This window comes from Dermacentor silvarum, chromosome 3 (genome assembly GCF_013339745.2).
Source record: "Dermacentor silvarum isolate Dsil-2018 chromosome 3, BIME_Dsil_1.4, whole genome shotgun sequence".
In the NCBI taxonomy this organism is placed as follows: domain Eukaryota; kingdom Metazoa; phylum Arthropoda; class Arachnida; order Ixodida; family Ixodidae; genus Dermacentor; species Dermacentor silvarum.
Window position 1 is genome coordinate 177,827,735 of NC_051156.1, and position 17,922 is coordinate 177,845,656.

The 17,922-nt window shown below is 45.1% G+C and overlaps 1 protein-coding gene across 1 annotated transcript in view; it reads left to right on the forward strand.

Moving 5' to 3' along the window:
* Positions 1-3,782: 3,782 nt before the first annotated feature.
* Positions 3,783-17,922, forward strand: part of LOC119446138 (ubiquitin-conjugating enzyme E2 L3) — a 28,433-nt gene continuing 14,293 nt past the window's right edge. The window contains exons 1-3 of the mRNA XM_037710497.2: positions 3,783-3,914; positions 7,884-7,979; positions 15,535-15,721. Coding sequence (XP_037566425.2) covers positions 3,795-3,914; positions 7,884-7,979; positions 15,535-15,721 — 403 coding nt within the window. The 5' untranslated portion in view covers positions 3,783-3,794. The remainder of the gene's footprint in view (positions 3,915-7,883; positions 7,980-15,534; positions 15,722-17,922) is intronic.

A 17,922-nucleotide genomic window follows, 5' to 3' on the forward strand; every position in this document is an offset into this window, starting at 1 on the left:
TGATCCTCGCACGGCGGTTATATAGCTTCCACAGGCGTTCTCGAACCTTCCTTTCGGAGTCGTGCTCTCGTAGCATGGCCAAAGCCTGGGAATCTTCTAGACTCTTCTCGCACCTTCGACCGCCGCCGTCGGTCGTCGTCGAGGGGGGGGAGGGTGATGACTCATCCCGTTGGCGCACGCTCACGCTGTAGCAATCTCTCGACTCGCCGGGTGAGAAGTTGTCTCGGCGCGCGCGTGTGCTCTTTCTCTCCCTCCAGTTAACGTCGCTTCGTCGATGCTCTTTCTAGACGTCTAGGCGCCGTTCGCGTTGCTGTTTAAGGAACATGTGCTCTCACCCTCTGTTTAAGTTGCCGCGGGGCCGGCGTGTTCTTTCGCTGGCTTGCGTGACACGAGGCGCGCGCTTGGATTACGCGCTCTTTTGTGACAATACGTTACAGTGATAGGTGGCCTGTTAGGACCTTTGCGCATGCACGTCGTATTCCGTGAATTACTGTGGTGGTTGCCCCCGGTGACTGTAATATGCACCGTAATTACGTAGAAACATGGCAACGCCATGCAACGCAAACCACTCGCTTCGATCTGAATTCGCTCTTGTTACTGGCTCTCCGCTCTGACAGCAAGAAATAAGTGGTAAAATCCATCATCGCTTAGTCTCATCTGACGCTGAGGGCAAATCATTAGGTATCATTTGTCGTTATGATTTAGATAACTTGTTTGTTTTGATGCTGCTACGACTACCGAAGCGGTGCCGAGCCATACAAGTGGTTTCATGTCAACTTAGCAGATGGCGCCACAACATTAGCGCTGGTGATGCGTTGACGATGTGGAACGCTTTAAAAGCCTAATTGTTCACTGCAGCAATAATTTGCTACACCGCTCTAGCACGGTTCGCGATGGCCGCTGAAAGGGCGTCGGAAAAATCTCCGGAGCGCTACAGGTCAAAGATCGAGTATTCTCCGAAAGAAGCAAGGTTAATTTTATTGATAGGTAAGTAAAAACTAATTTTTGTTTGACAAGTTAATAGGGTGGCTTCACCTTGCCTAGGCGTCTGCCACGAGCCCTTTTGCTCTGGCGGTGTCGTCGGCCGTCAAAGATAATAAATTTTGAACATTTAAGTCAGATCTAAGAAGGCGGAACAGTGTTTCTAAGGTTCTTTTTCGCAATTCAGCTTATCTTTGACAGACAATGAAAGAATGATCTAATGTTTCATGTTGCCCGCAAGAGGGACAGTTCAGTGAGGGAACCAGACCAGCTCTGTGCAGGTAAAAAATTTAGAAATGGAGTTCGGCGGCGTAGTCTAGTGATAGCGACTTCAAGTGCTCGCGTTTGACCGAGTTTACTATTCCAATAATGTGACAAGTGCTGAAAATCTGAGGAGTTTGTTAAAGAAGGGGCGTGAAATTCACGCCGCGTGATGTGTCTCCGAAATCCATAGCCCCTATGATAAAAGCTGAAGCCGGTAGGATTTGAACGACCGGGCCATTCACGGACGCTTTCGCCAACGAATCAGCCATTTCGTTTAGGAATAGGCCCTTATGCCCTGGTACCCAACCCAATCTAATCAAAGCTAAGTGAGGGGTCGCTAACGATCTGAAAGCTCGCAAAACCAGGGAATTATCGGAAGCCGTGAGTGAGGAACACAGAGATAGAGAATCCGTCACGACCACTGTGGAACGTGTTGATTTATTTAGTTTACGGAGGGCTAGAACTACAGCTAAAAATTACTGCTAGAAAGACAGGTACGAAGTCTGGGAGGCGAAGAGAGGACGACCAATCAAGAATAGGAGAAAATATTCCAATTCCACACTTCTCTTCATTTTGGAATGCGTCAGTGGCAAATAACTGTCGTGATCAGAACGTGCAAAACGTAATCATTTACGATAGAGCTTAGCATGCGGTAAGATAGTGCCTTCGCATTTTTACGGGAAAATATCATCGTACTGAATTTAAATGGAATTGGTGTTGCAACAAACAAAACTCGCCTCACGGATTTGGACGTTTAACTGATCTAGGAGAGTTTGAATAAAAATAATTTGTGGTACGTGGAATCGCGTCCAGTACAAACCAAGAAACAAGTCCGGCTGGGAGATAAAAACTGTTTGTGAACGCCTTATAGACGTCGTTCAGGGCGAAAGCATCGTTGTTGTTGTAGTCACCTTCCTCTTCGTCTGTATCTTCAGCTGGTTCTGGCGGCACAATCACAATATAAAATGTCCTCTTCTACGTTTGCTGCACTCTCGACTGCGTCCAGAGCATCGCGCAAGCGAAAGAACGGCTTCCTTTTGAAGAAAAACTCTTGTATCCATGCTGGAACACAACTAAAGAAAAAGCGCCGATTTGTAACTGCTAACGCTCACTGTACTGTATATCTAGTACACCAAACTTTGAATGCGTGTTCCGTTCTTTGAAATAGGATAGGATAGGAATAAACTTTATTTGTCCTGCGGTTAAGGCTGTTGGTGCCCGGTGCTAGGCTGCCAGGGGTCCATCGCCGGAGAAAAATCTTTCGAGATCCTCGGCAATGGCCCTGGCCCGCTGGACGGCCCACTCCTGGTCCTCGGGTGCCTCGCTGAGGAGGGCGGCTTGCCACCTCTCAGCGAGGCGCCCCGCTTCAGAGGGTCCTGCTGTTATCTTCCCCCTTCCTCTTGGTCCTCCTTCTTCAGGTCGTTGACATTCCCAAAGTATATGGGCCATATCAGCCCGTTCGTGCTCGCACCACGGGCAGCCGGGCGACGGGTGCAGCGCGGGCCACAGGCGGTGCAGGTGATAGGGGTTGGTTCTTTGAAATAAAGCCGCAGTTTCGACAGTTTGTTTCTTGCACGCTCAACATATGTGCTAAAAACTGTAAAAAGTACAACGCAAATATAGAAAGCTGGCGAGAAGAAATAAATTAAAAGCGAGTACGCGTCCCAATTCGTCACGAGTCCTCAGTTTTGCTGGAACTGGCACTGGCATGAATCCGCATGATCGTTTTAGATATGGATTAAACAGTAGATTGAATCCTGTGTTAGGGTGTGTGTGCGCGTCCTTTGGGTACAAGAAACGGAAATAGTCAAAAGTAAATATTCAGCTGTTCAAGAGGTAGGGATGGTAGGGACAGTAGGGATGTGAAACTAAGTGTATTAGTTCTAGTACAGTGGGCACTAATGGGCTAAAATTCATCGCAGGCATTGTGTTGTGGATCTTCTCAGTACAATGATCCAATAAAAAGCTAGGATGTTCGGATGTTTCCGGAACAACAACAGGATTTTTTGTGTTGTCTGGGGACGTTCTTCTTGGCAAGGCGCGGAAATAAATACATCGAACAGTGAAGAACGATTCATAGGAGAGCCGATTTTTGCAACGCTATTCTGTGAAAAGATGGCGTGGAGAAAGTGCAGTCAGGTCCCAGTTCTTTTTTTTTTTTTTTTTTTCCATTCGTCACGAACAACGAGTGAGTCTGAGTTGGGGGCGTTCTATGTAAGTATGAGGCTCGTCGCCCTTTGGACCACGGATCCCCTTTGTAATGCTTATGTGGCACATCTACTGTCGGAATTTGTTGTTGAATTTCTATTCTCTTCTTTTCTTTTCCTTTTTCTGCTGTGCTGAAGGTACGCCGCACCGTACATCATAATGAATAAAATAACGAAGGTTCTCATATAGGCCGCACATCGTAGTACTACATTTTGAGTCAGAGCGTTGGCTTGGCGCATAGTTAATTTTGATTCATATCTTAATATTTTTTTATCAAAAAGCAATCAGTGTGATATCTATCATTTGGTTTCTCAATACAGTTTACCAAAAAGGTGAGACTGATGCGTGCCCTGCCGGGTATCTTGACTGATTATTCAGAATGTGTGTTTCCTACGCGCACCACAAGGAGTCGCCGGCTTCTGGATCATTCGAAAATGGCAGCGACTAGGCGGCTGGTGAAAGTGAGTCATTTTCCTCCATCTAACTGCATTTAACGCGTTCGTAACGTTACGACAACGCGCTTGCCGTGGCATTGTGTGCAATGAACTTATGTATTTATCGGTTTCGTTTTCCTTCACCTTCGAAAAGAATTTCTCTTTGCGTTTTCCTGTTCGCGGCGCCTCATAAAGTAGGCCTAGACATCGCTATCAAATCGGTGGGCCGCACCGCCTCTTGGATCGGAAGTTTCTCAACCTAACACTTAGAGCCCTTCCTTGTCACGGGCTTTTGTTTGTAATATGGGCTATATTACCGCGCGTTTATGTGCTATTTATGTTTTAAAGCTTTTTTCTGCAACAATACTTGCTCTGTCATTGAGTTAAATGTCGGTGAAGAGGTTCAGGTAGCTGTTGCGGACGAAGGATTTGCCGGTTGTATATTTTTGTATTACAGTCTGTAATTAAAAAGAACAAATTCACCGCAGGTGCACAGTTTGCATCTCAATAGGTTTGGATCTCGGAGAATTGCCGTTTGGGTAGACGCATTTTCGGTTTTGGTGTTGCCAGTGTCCCACACTTGCGATAGAGACAGCGCCTAACCTGACATCGCTCTGAATAAATGTAATCATCATTGACGACTCACAACCAGATCTTTTTCTAGTTTCTTAGAACTGACCAATATCTTTCTTTTCTTGATAACAACCTGATCTACCGTGTGTAAATTCACTGGTTAGTAAACAAGTTCACACGTCGTCAAGGCGCGCGCGTCATTGATCCGTGTCGCTTAGAAAAGGCAGTATTCCTTCGAGATACGCAAGATTTCGCATTCACGTCTTCGCGTACTGCCGTTTCACCATGCGTTGCGATCTGGCCGGTAAGCACCGGCGGCTGACGCCTTCGGGGCGTTGAGCTTGCGCTAAATATAAACGCCGCCCGCCGTGTCTCAAAGCGGAGTTTTTGCGCTGGGCATGGCTTGGCTTTCTCGTTTCTCAAGTCGATTATGAGTAACTCTGCTTGTTGAGCTCTGTTCCTCTTCTTGACTTTTAGTGCGCGTGCTATCGTACAAAGCAAGGCTCTGTCGTTTAGCAGTCACATAGGTGCTTATTCGTACTACCTTTGGCTACAAGAAATTCGAAAGTGCTTACCATCCATACGAACGAAGCTGTTCCAACACTTTTTTCCTCATTCAATTGATCATTGGAACTCTTTACCTAACGCTTCAGTAGACTTCCTTTGATGCTTTTGAACAGTGTCTATTAACACTGTAACCCCTCCAGCTTGGGTGCCCCTGCTTCTGCCTGCAGTATTTGTAAGTAAAAAATAAACTTGCATCACTGAAAGTGAAACAGTAGTATGTATATGATGTTTCTTTGAATTGGGATTGAGTCACGTTAGCGTGTCAGAAATGCAGCGTGGGAGAAGTACCCTTCTAGTAAGCCGAAAAATGTCTAATAAATATAAAGCGGCAATCAGAAGCAAAGCTCATGAAAGTGTTTGACAATGGTCTGTCAGCTTTGTGAAGACATTGAGACGAAGGCCAGCGTAATGTAATGATTCTGTTCCAATGCCATTCTTTTCCATGCTTTGCCAGCTGCCCAAGTAGCCTTGGTTATCACCTTGACCGGCTGGCCGTCAACGGCGGGCAATAAGAACAATAAGAAAGGAATCCTTAAAACATATCTGTCAGTGTTAGTCCAGTGCGCTCTGAAATGGGAACACACGAGTGCCTGGCTTGCACTCTGTGCATCCTCCACAAGTGCAAATGTGTCAATGCATTGCACACTTGCTCCAAGGTGAACCAGTGCCACCTAGCACAAATCATCTGTTGCAGAAGCCCCTCTTAAGCCTTTACATACAAAGGATGAGTCTCACTCGTCCAGGTGTTTCAAAATATTCCAGTGACGAGTCCTGCTCGTCCAGGGAATTCCTTTCGTCCACCGAATGTCATGAACAAGTGGTAGTTGCCTCATTAATTTGGTGTGAATGGCGCCAGATTCCTGAAAAACTAAGTTATTTTGAGGGTGCAGTTGGCAGAAACAAAGTCAGAAACAAAGATGGAGTCTGGCACCTCCAGCTTTAAAAAATTGTAGTGGGGAGCGAGGCAGCTACAGTGAGGACAACTGCCATTTCAACGCCAGAATTGGAGGGTTTTAGATGTGCGTTCACCTGAAGTACACAATTACATGGAAAGCTCTAGCGAGTCATGTTCACAGCTTGAACTTAGCTAACTATTGCAAGGAAGATTTAAAGCCTCTTATGTGACCTCCCTCACATGGACGCAGCTCAGCAAAATAAAATGCTTTGCTGCCAGCACCACTGCTATTTTCTTTCTACGTCATGCCAGCACTAACACGTTGCACGGTGGATAGCAAAAACACGCTTGACTTCCTTTCCAAGAAACATCACACTTCATAGACTTCTAGACTTTGTGGCCTTGCCTGTCTGCACTAAAAGAAAATGAATTGTTGACAGTAGAAGGTACAGAAAATAACAAATGAACTGGTTATATTGCAATAATGAAGGCGTTCACAATGAATCAACCGTAAGAAATTCTGGAAATGTAGTGGTTTTCTGAGGGGAAAAAAAGCTGGCACAGAACGGGTTAGTGTGCAACAGGAAGATTCGCCGATGAGCCAGGGTCACACATTCACTTTGACAGTGAATTGCTGTACATGTCGGCGCTGTGGCGACATGTCACCGTGAGGTCGCAGGTTTCACAGTACTTTTTTTGACCATTGTGACCCAGTAAAGGGTATTGAAAAAGTTGTCTTTAGTTCTTTTAGAATAGTGACAATGTGACAATTCTTCACCAATAAAAATTTAATTAGGAGTGAGCTGGTGAGGGAACTTCAAGGTGGTGTTGCCAGCCATCTTTCATGCTTCCACGTTTTTTTTTTTTTTTTCTCTATAGCAGTAACAGTAGTAGTTTACTCACACAGCTCAAATTATTAACTTCTTCTTATGATGAACTTTACAAAGTCCTACCATTTTTAACTGTGTTCATCCTGTGCAGGATGAGCAAAAATTGTACAAGCCTTTATTCACATTGTCTGGTGTACTGAGTTCATTTAAAGCTACATGAAAAATAGCTGCCCAGTCCGATTCTACAGATGCGAGCTCTGACACGCTGTTTTTCATTGGAGCTGCTTATTGCCTGTACAAGTCTTGATGGTGCATACTGAAGTGCATCCTCAGAAGCAAAGCTGTGTCAAATAATGACTTTGTGAAACACTGCACCAACATGTTGCGCTGTTTATCATTTTTTCTTCATAATGACTTGCACAGCACCTTACTATAAATATGGCCTCATACCTCTGCATAAACTGTTTTAATTGTTCCATTTACTGTAAAACTAGAATCTCATAGCCCGAATGCTTCTTGATAAAAGCGTATTGTGCATGCATGTTGCTATAAACATTGTGGCATTTTTCTGGCATTGCATATCACATACTTCGCTTGTAATTTTTACATGGTCTAACATTCACAAAATTTTCTAATTGGGAAAAGGAAGGGGCCATGATGTACCTATCAGGATAGTTGGTGTGTATATCTTTCGCTGCAAAAGTATTTACTGTTGCTTGGAGTTTGCACATAAGACAAGCAGCTAGTGTTACAGCACCTTTTATCACTTTTAAAAACGTCTCTTTCAATACATTGTGATTGAATTGGCAGCAGTAAAGTTGGGGAGAGGAGTACCTCTAATGTATGTTAGTCTCACTTATTACATTTGTTTTTCATGTTGACTGGGTGGGCAGTACAGCTATTCTGAAGTCATTGAATGCCACAAGGCAGCAGCGGTGGGCTGTGAATTATATCATGCGAGAGTTTGTATTGTCATTGACAGTGATTGGTTGGAAACATCTTTGTGCTGGTAGGCAGTGCTCTGTTTGTTCTCGTTGTTCATACTAGTTCCTTGCATACTGCAAGATATTGGTTATCACACACTATAAATAATTCCATTGGTGCTTACGTTTATGTGTTGTTTGTTTTCAGGAACTTGCAGACATCCGGAACTCAGGAACAAAATGCTTTCGAGACATCCAAGTGGATGAAAAAAATATGCTCACATGGCAGGGATTGATTGTACCTGTGAGTATTGTGCAGCTGTTGTAATGGCCCCTTTTTTCCCAGTGTTGTTAACAGTGCAACAGGGACCTCTGCACTACAGATCGAAGGGTGGAATTGGCAGTAATTCATTTTATGCTGCTGTTCATATTTTACAGCAATATCAGAAACTGATATCTGTAGCCTTAGGTTGTAATGGAAGCCAGGGGCAGGCTGAAAAAAAAAAGGCTGTTATTGGTCAAAGCTTGACATCCTCCGCAACTTCTGCATGTCACCTTAACTATTATGTTAATCAAAAGTTCACTACCCGCCGTGGTGACTTAGCAACTATAGCGTCAGGCTTCTAAGCACGAGGTCGCATGATCATATCCCGGCCTCGGCAGTTATATCTCGATGGGGTGAAATGCAAAAATGCCCTTGTAATGTGCATTACCTGCACATTGAATGAACTCAAGTAGTCAAAATTTATTCGGAGTCCCTCATTACGGCATGCCTAATCGGATCGTGGTTTTGGCACATAAAACCTAAGAATTTCATAAAAATTGAGCTAAGTCTTCTTCTTTCTGGGATTTTACATGCCAAAACCAGTTCTGATTATGAGGCACGCCGTAGTGGAGGGCTCCGGAAGAATTTCGACCACCTGGGGTTCTTAAACATGCACAACAATGCAAGCACACAGGTGTTTGCATTTCGCCTCCATTGAAATGCGGCCGCTGCGGCCAGGATTTGATCTCGTACTAATTTAGCTAATTAAACTTAAATAATTTGTGCAAGATGAATAACATACTCATTACTAGCATGAAAAATGCCCGTCAACATACTGTGAGCTGTTCGCATAAAGCCATCCTTTTTTTGTGTGTCTGTGTATTTTTTAATTCTTAGTGACATTTACTTGGGACAGCCAGTACACACTGTGCATGATGTGAAACATGTAAACCGAGAAAAAGATGTCAGTCCATTTTACTTTTTCTTGTGGTCTGCATTGCTTACACAAACACTACCCGCATTTGTCCTCAACCAGTCATGTGTTTCTGGTCTCTCACAGCATACCAGTATAAAAGACTCATAAATGCAATTGATAAGTCGAAATGAAAATGAACATGTGTGTATGTGTGTGCTTGCACGCGTGCATATAGCATTTCTCATACATCGTGTAGATTGCTTACGCATGAAAGTTTGCGTGTAAATATTGCACCTAACCCATAATGGCAAAGTAGACCAACAGTGTAGGTCTTTACAAAAATACAGAATGCTCTCAAATCCGGCAGCGTGTGAAAGCTTAGGGCACAAACAATCGGCATAATTCGCTTTGCTAAAAAACGTGTTAGTATAAAGAAAAATTGTGGGATTTAACATTCCAAAGGTGCACAGTGGGCTTTGAGAGACTCCATAGTCTCCGACTTCGGATTTTGACCATCTGGGGTTCTTTTAACGTGCACTCAAAGCATGACACATGAGCTTTTTTTTTATACTACCGCATATGAATGCGGCCGCAGTGGTTAGAAATCGAATCCATGTCCATGTACTCAGCAGCGCAATTCATAGCCACTGTGGTGGGTACATACTAGCCTCTGAAACACATCAATGAAATCAATTTCCTTGATTGCTACAGTAGTCTTCTGCCTGCAAGATTGTGTCAATTCGTCTGCTGTTAAAATTATGAATGATTGGAAAGCATGAGCATGGTTGAGAGCTCTTGAACATGGTTGGATGAGAGCCAATTTAACCAATGCTTAACCCTTTAAGATGCTGTGTACACAATTATGGGCACCAAGAAAGTGCGTCAACAGCAATAGCAGTGATGAAAGTAATGGTTCTTAAAATGTGTCGCCTACATCTTGAAACTGTTCTGATTGGAATCGTGTTGCAAGTTTGAATAATGGGATTAAAATGTTTGAATAAAACGAATGGGAAGGTACAGGGTTGGGTGTACTTGCTCAGTGCCAGTATGTCGTATGTAGTGGGTGTACTCCTTTCATTGTTTTTCAGTGTGTTACAACAGGCATAATTTTCAAATGCCTGGATGGGTGCTTTTGAAGCCTGCTAGACATGAAATAGTTGATGTTCTCATATGTAATGTTCGTGTAGTGAGCTTTCACATGGAGACCATGTTCTGTAAGCTTGACTAAACTTACTAAAGAATTGAAAATTCTTAATCTGTTCTGCAGCTGTATGCTTTTTATAATTCCGAATATGCAAGAAATGCAGTGAAACTAAGTTTTAGTCAACCGAATTCATTGGCGTCTGAAAGGGTTAATAGATGGTAGACTACGAGGTCTGTTAGAAAAGTATCAGACTTTTTTTTTTTTTTTTTTTGCGAACGCTTGATGGGTGTGAAACAAGCGCGCTTGCATCAGCTGACCTTGAACCTTCGTGTGCATGCGGACATTTTTTCCCGCCTGCCAATAACGTCAGTCGCTAGGACGCAGCGTTTGAGTGAGGTAGTGCGCAGTGCTCTCGTCAGTTTTTTTATTGCAAGAAAAATGACGAGCGACTGGAGCAGCGTTACTGCATCAAATTTTGCCAGAAACTGGGCGACAGCCAAGTGGAAACCATTCGGAAGATTCAGACGACTTTCGGTGACGATGCTATGAGCAGCACACAGATTAAGGAGTGGTACAACCAGTTGAAAGACGGCCGCACATCGGTGGAGAGCGAGCCACACACTGGTCGACCATCAACATGCCAAAATGACCAGGTCATTGCCGAAGTGAACGCTCTGGTGATGCGGGACCATCATGTGAATATCCGAGAAGTTGCGGAAGAGGTGGGCATCGGCACTTTTTCTGCACATTCCATTATGACCAAAGATTTGGCCATGAAGAAAGTTGCGGCGAAATTCGTGCCGAAGCTGCTCACAGGACATGCTGGATTCCACAAACAGTGACCCCGACTTCATGAACACCATAATCACTGGTGACGAGTCTTGGGTGTACGGGTATGACCCGGAAACCAAATCCCAGTCGTCACAGTGGAAGCATTCCACGTCACCAAGACCGAAGAAGGCCCACCAAGTGCGCAGCAACGTCAAAGTGATGCTGACTGCTTTCTTTGACTCCCGCAGTGTGGTACGCCACAAGTACGCACTAGTGGGTCAAACAATCACCAAAGAGTACTACAGGAATGTCCTCTGTCGCCTACGTGACGCTGTGCGGCTCAAGAGACCGGAGTTGTGGTCAACAGGAAATTGGCGCTCCTGCACATTCCTTGCACGTAATTCAGACTTTCTTGGCGAAAAACCAGACTCCTGTAGTTCAACAGGCTCCTTACTCTCCTGATATGGCCCCCTGCAACTTCTGGCTGTTTCCTAAAATCAAGAGGCAATTGAAAGGAGCGCGATTTCATACAAGAGAGGACATAATGGCTGCAACAACAGCTGAGCTAAACTCCATTCCGAAAAAGGCCTTCTCGGAATGCTTCCAACAATGGCAGCACCGCTGGGAGAAGTGTGGAGTCCCAAGGAGACTACTTAGAAGGTGATAAGGTTTCCAACGCTCTTGTTATGGCAGTTTTTTTTCTTCGGCCAAAGGTCGTATACTTTTCTAACAGACCTCGTATGTACCTTGTAAAGAGGCAAGAGGCGATCCTTCGAGCATCTCTTGTTGTTTACTTCAATGTTCTTTCTTTGCTCTCCCCTTGCTTGGTGTTTCCACTTCAGAACATGCATACCTTCACGTCATTGGACACCTTATTTCTTTTTAATTTCTTTAGCTGGAATTTTGACTGAAATAGGAAAAAAAAGACGCTTAGTGCGTAGGCTTCACTTATGAGGGATGACCTACCCAAATCCCCAGCTGCTATTTTTAGAGAAAGCTTACTGATAGGGCTTAAAAGGGGGGTAATCCTTCCATTTCGATCGCGGACCCCACGGCTGCATCTCATAGGGATGAAATGCGAAAACGCTTGTCTTAGATCCAGGTGCAAGTTAGAATCCCAGGTGGTCAAAATTAACCCTGAGTCCCCCGCTCATAATCCTCGTAATCAAATTCCTCATAATCAGATGACCCTCCGCAGTGGCTTAGCGGCTACAGTGCTGCGTTGCTAAGCACGAGGTCACAGAATCAAATCCCGGCCGCAGTGGCCGCATTTCGACGAGGGTGAACGGCAAAAAGGCCTGTCTGTGTCCCATGGCTTGGGAGCACGTTAGAGATCCCCTGGTGGTCAAAATTAATCCAGATTCCCCCACTACGGCGTGCCTCATGATCATGTCGTGGTTTTGGCACGTAAAACCCCAGAATTCAATTCATTTCTCATAATCAGATGTGGTTTTGGCACGTAAATCCCCAGAATGTGATTTCACTTCAAGTCTATCTTGCTGCTGAAGAGAGCTGTGTGTTCCCAGGTGGCCCCCCTTTCAAATACTGACCAAGTGTCACGCTGATTAGCTTTGGTTATATGATGAGAATATACATATTCAGCATGACATGGCCAGTGACCTCAAGTCTGTGTTGTTGGTAAACACACTCTATAACAATATCGTTTTTGTGTGTGCTGTGAAATGGCAGTATATTATGAAAGTTGCATCTATCTTTCATTGCGTTAAGTTGATGTGCTCCTTGTGAGTTAAGCAAGTATAATTACTAGTGTTTAACTTTCTATGTCTGTCAAGTCATGCTACACTTTCGGTATGATAGAGCGAAGTTTCAGCACAGCAGTGCCAACTTAACTGTTAGGTGTTTGTACTTGCCCGTCCCACCGTGATAGGTATGTGGCTAGGCATGCTGCTGCGCAATACAAGATTTAGTTGCATGTGGCAGACACTCCCGAAGTCATGAATGGCAGGATACCCATGAAAATAATGTATATAATTGCTGGGTTCTATCATCGTTGACTATATGACTTAAGCTTGAAGGTTAAAAGAGTACTGACACATTTTCAAAGTTGTCGAGGCACTACCGGCACTACCACGCACTTATTGCACATAAAATGACACTTAGCAATTAAAACGATTAGGAAACTATATCTTAATTTGATACTAAAGCTGGCCTTAAAATGCAGGACTGGGCGTCATTGATATTCTGACATTGTGACACTCAGGAAAATTTGCTGACGAAGTGTAGCAATGAGGCTAAGTATGGTGATGACCACGGAGTAAGATAAACAGGAGCGCCGACTCCGCCGCCGCGCAACGCATTCGCTCGGGACAAACCGTGCAACGCAAATTATGCATTGCATAGCGCCATCTGTCGAGGCGCATGGAAAACACTCAACAGCTGGCTTCCATGTGCGCATGCGCTGAGTGGCGGAGACCGGCGGTGACAGCGGCGCAGAACGGGCAGCGCGGCACCCGCAGAGCGTGTCGTCTGCTACAAACGTGGACCCTCGACCGTCTCAATTTGACAGCAATCAAACACAAAAAATATATGCGCACAAATAATAAAAGCGCAAATAAACACGCGGTAGGGCTTTTATGCATGCATACGAAACATATTTAGATGTCTTTAGAGGAAACAGACGATAAATGATGCTGTACAAAAAGACACAACAGAAGTACTTGTTTTTCACTCCTCTACGTCTGCGCGGAAGCGAAGGTGCGAAATTTTCGTCTTCCTCGCTTTGTTTACCATGCCTGCAGTGTGTTTATTCATGCCGGACGGAAGAAGGTATCTTGATACTTGTGCGTGAAGAGACTGAGCAACAGGACAGTGTTTTGTTCCCGGCTGTAAATCTGGTTATGGCAAAGGACGTGAGAAGTTTTCGTTCTTCACTTCGCCATCTGATCTTCAACTACTGCACCAGTGGCGTCGAAAAATTCCTGAAAGTAAAGCGAGCGCTTAAAGCAATGGACAAAATATGTGCGGGACACTTCGATAAGCAGCTTATTTTTGATAGTTACTTCAGCAAAAAAAGACAAAAGCGACGTCCCACTAGATGTAAAAAAAGTGCCTAGACTTCGAAGCAGAGCAGTTCTTTCAATTTGTTTAGGGAAGCCTGGCGTAGCTCAATGATGCTGAATGCCAGGAGGAACCAGAATACGCCAATGCGGAAGGACGGGAGGAGCTCAATTTAAATTTGTCTACAACTACACACCGTGCAGGTGCCTTTTCTTCTCCAGAGACATGCCGTAATGTAGAGAGAGAGAAAGGGAAAGAAAGACAAGGAGGTTAGCCAGTGTAAATACCGGCTGGCTACCCTGTAAATTCTCAGCCTTGCCTTCGAGATGATTCCCCCAGTTATGCAGACACATAATCAGAGCTTCTCTTGTGAAATAATGAGCAGGAAACACTGGCAGGAATTCCTAATTATTATGTTTAATGAGAATGTGGCGATTCTGCTCACAAGAGAACCGGGCGACACGAAAAGCACCACGAGAAACAAAGAAGCAAGCGAAGCATCTTAGCACTTGATGCGTGCTCAGATAAAAAAGTGTGATAAACGTCAGCTTTTGCGTAAAAACTTCTTTTCGTTGTCGTCTGTCATTGCTTGAGACCACCCGAACTGCCATTATATCGCCTTACCATTTGCTATAGCTTTTCTTTCCGTCTTAGTTTCCGTAATTTGTTTATTTTCTGTTCCTGTGCCTTGTAAAGTTCCATGTAGGCCACCTGACAAATGCCCTGCATTTGGCCTGTATAAAATAAATTAAATAAAATGATACATGACTTGTTTCTCCTGCTATAACGTCACTCCGTGAACCGCAAGAGCTATACGCGCTACAGGCATCAGGGCGTGCGCGGGGCAGCTGACAAGCAGGTGCCGCTGCAGAGTTTTTCTTCATTCGTAGCGCCGTCTGGCGAACACGCTGTGAAGCAGGGGCCTGCGTTGCAGAATGTGTCCCTTCCTGACGAGTGGAGTCGACGCTCCTGTCTTATCTTACTCCGTGGTGATGACGCTGCTCATGAAGAAAATGAGTGCTACAGGTTTTTTCTAGCTTCATTTGCATGCTACAGCCTCAGAGGTTGCAAGAATGAAGTGGGCCAATGCATTGCGACATCATGACGCATCCACCTCCTGGGTACTGAAATTGAAACATGTTCCTGGAAACAAGTACTATATAGTAAATTATTTAAGGCACTCTGATACTTGCCAGTATTTTCTCTTGGCTTTAGGGAGGTTGGACCTTTGTATAAACAAAGAAAGTTGAATGGATAGAAAGCAACGCCCAGACAGCAGTTGAAAGGAAAGTCACAGGTCTGACACTAAGGGGCAGAAAGATGGCAGTAGACAAAATTAGGGGCGAGGATATTCTAGTTAAGAAATCAGCAAAAGACTAGTTGTTTGCTGGGGTGGCCTGAGTACCAAAAGAAAAATGCAGTAGAAGGCAGGGAAGACCAGATGGATGACGGTAATGGGAAATTTGCAGACGTATTTTGGTTTACGCAGGACGGGTTTCTTGGGAGAGGCTTTTGTCCTGTAGCGGACTTGAAATGGCTTCTGATCATGAAATTGTTCACTTGATACCTGGTTGCAATGACTACGCTCCAATGGGCGTAGACTTCAGTTTCTTGGTTCAGAATAGTTGTCTTAGGAACAGGTGGCTAGAATTACTATGGAGCCCTCCTTTGTGTCATGTCTAGGGTGATCTTGAATTGGTTTAGGTACACTTGTCTAAATTACTGTTCTATGACTTATGATACAGGACAACAGCCCGTACAACAAGGGGGCCTTTCGGATAGAGATCAACTTCCCAGCCGAGTACCCGTTCAAGCCGCCCAAAATCACCTTTAGGACCAAGATCTACCACCCCAACATTGATGAAAAGGGTCAGGTGTGCCTGCCCATCATCAGCGCCGACAACTGGAAGCCGGCCACCAAGACGGACCAAGGTGCGGAACTGCTTTCCACGCTTGACATGAGCAAACTAATGCCTGCAGAAATTCAAGCAAGCTTGCTTATAACTAGTCTGGATACACCGTATTATTAGCCATTATTATTGTCCGTATTATATTGTATAAGCATCCCTTTAGAAAATTTGAGGATCATGCATGTTACATGTTGCAATGAAAGCCTCATTTACCCTGTCTATGCAAAAAATATATATCATATTTACTTGCATAATGAACGAACCTTTTTCCTACAAAAGTATGCGCAAAGTTGGGTGGTGCGTTATGTGGGGTGAAATTTTAGGCGATTTTTCTGCCGTGGTCACCTTGAAAAAGTCGCAGTTTTGCCCAAAAGGCGAACCATCGATTGCGATAGCGAATGCGTAGACAGCTATGCAAAGTAAGGATAGTAGTTGTATCGGCTGTATAAACTTTCAAACATTCACTTACTAAATTAACAAGCATGGTGCCAGCGCGCACAGGCAAACCCGAATGCATCGCACTCGATGACTGCTGACACTCGCTGTCAAAACGTTGGCGTCGGGAAGTGCGGCAGCAGCAGCGAGCGAAGTGACCTTCGTGCTGTGTATCGCGTCTACGAATACTGAGCGACGAGAACAACGCACGCATAGAGGTATGAGCTGCCTGCAGATTTCTTTCAAGATAAGGCGTGCCCGGCCATGCAAAGTACAGAGTTGGTGCCGGAGTCAAATGCCGTCCCCCCCCCCCCCCTCCTCCTTCCCTCCTGTGCTGCCTCCCTCCCTGTGCGCACGAGATCGAGCCGCGATCGGCGGTTCCCCATGCGCAGTTGCTGTTGAAGAACCATCAGAACCGTGCCCCCCTACGCCATGCACGTGATGGAATGCAGCGCGTTTCCTTCCTGCTTTCCTCCCTTGAATGCGGGAGATTGAGCCGGGATCCTCAAAGCCGACAGCAAAAATGCGCGTTGAGTGTCCAAATAATTGCTGTCGCAATAATAGGTGACGCACAGTACGATTCGGCGTCCGACACAATCGTACCCGCCGGACGCCATATCAGACGCCGAATCGTACTGTCTCTCCTACTTCACGGCAGCAAGTTCAGGGTGCGATCATTGTGAGAAAAAAGAAAAAACACACTCCTTGATTGGAAAAGTGGGGGGTGCATTCATTATGTGAGCAAATACTAGCTAGAAGCAATGTATTTGCATTTTCGGAATCTGCAAGAGAAACGGAACAAGTTTGCCAAGTTTCACCATGTTTGGTCAAGAAATAAGTGAGTTAGATTTTGATGCAGTGTCCCCCCTTAATCCTTGGGTCACACAGAGCGGTTGACTGGAGGCGACTTCAAACCAGAACTTACACGAACCCGGTACATCTTAACTGCATGTTTCCGGATTTTTATACCCTGAGGCCAAATGTAAGTTATGTAATGATAGAGTAGCCACCATAGAACACATACTCTGGGATTGTGAAATACGTAGTTCAGAGGAGAATTGCAGTCCCCCTCGGATGAACTAAGGGCGCGGTGGAGAACTGCACTGACTAGCTCTGATCTTCGGGACCAACTTTGGGCCATCCAGCAAGCCCGGGAAGCTACCGAGAGACAGGGTCTCTCTGCTGCCCCCGGCGCGGCCTAGACCCAGGCCATCAATTTGCCGGATATTTATTAAAGTTGAATCACTCACTCACAGAATGGCAAGCATCAGTTTTCTTGCTCCATGAAAAGAGGGAACCAGGACTTTAAGATTTTTAGCAGGCTCTTGGCAAACACAGTTGCTTTGTTTTCAATGGCAGACTATCTCTTGAGGATTTGCTGCATTCCATAAAGAAATGGCACAACCGATGATAGGGTTCCATACTTCTGGCCACGAAGATCTGTAGTCGCATCTGCAATGGGCTGCAGGACCTGTACCATGCTTTTTGTAACATTCCACTCATTTGGCGAAAGGCAGCTCACACTGGTTTCCAACGTTACCTTTCAACTGAGACGGCATCTTCAGCTGTGCCAACTGGCTCAACATTGCAAATTCACTGTTCCACCGAGTGTCTACGTGTTGAATGAGACTTGTATTTGGCAGCTACAAACGCTGAACATCGTTGTTAGCTTTTTTGCGCTCTGACAGCTGACTCAGTCAGCAAGGTTTGCTGGCTTAGATTTTAAGGCTTCTTTCTGGGATGACTGTTGACGTTGCAAGCAACTCCAAGCAGAGCATGGAGTTGCTG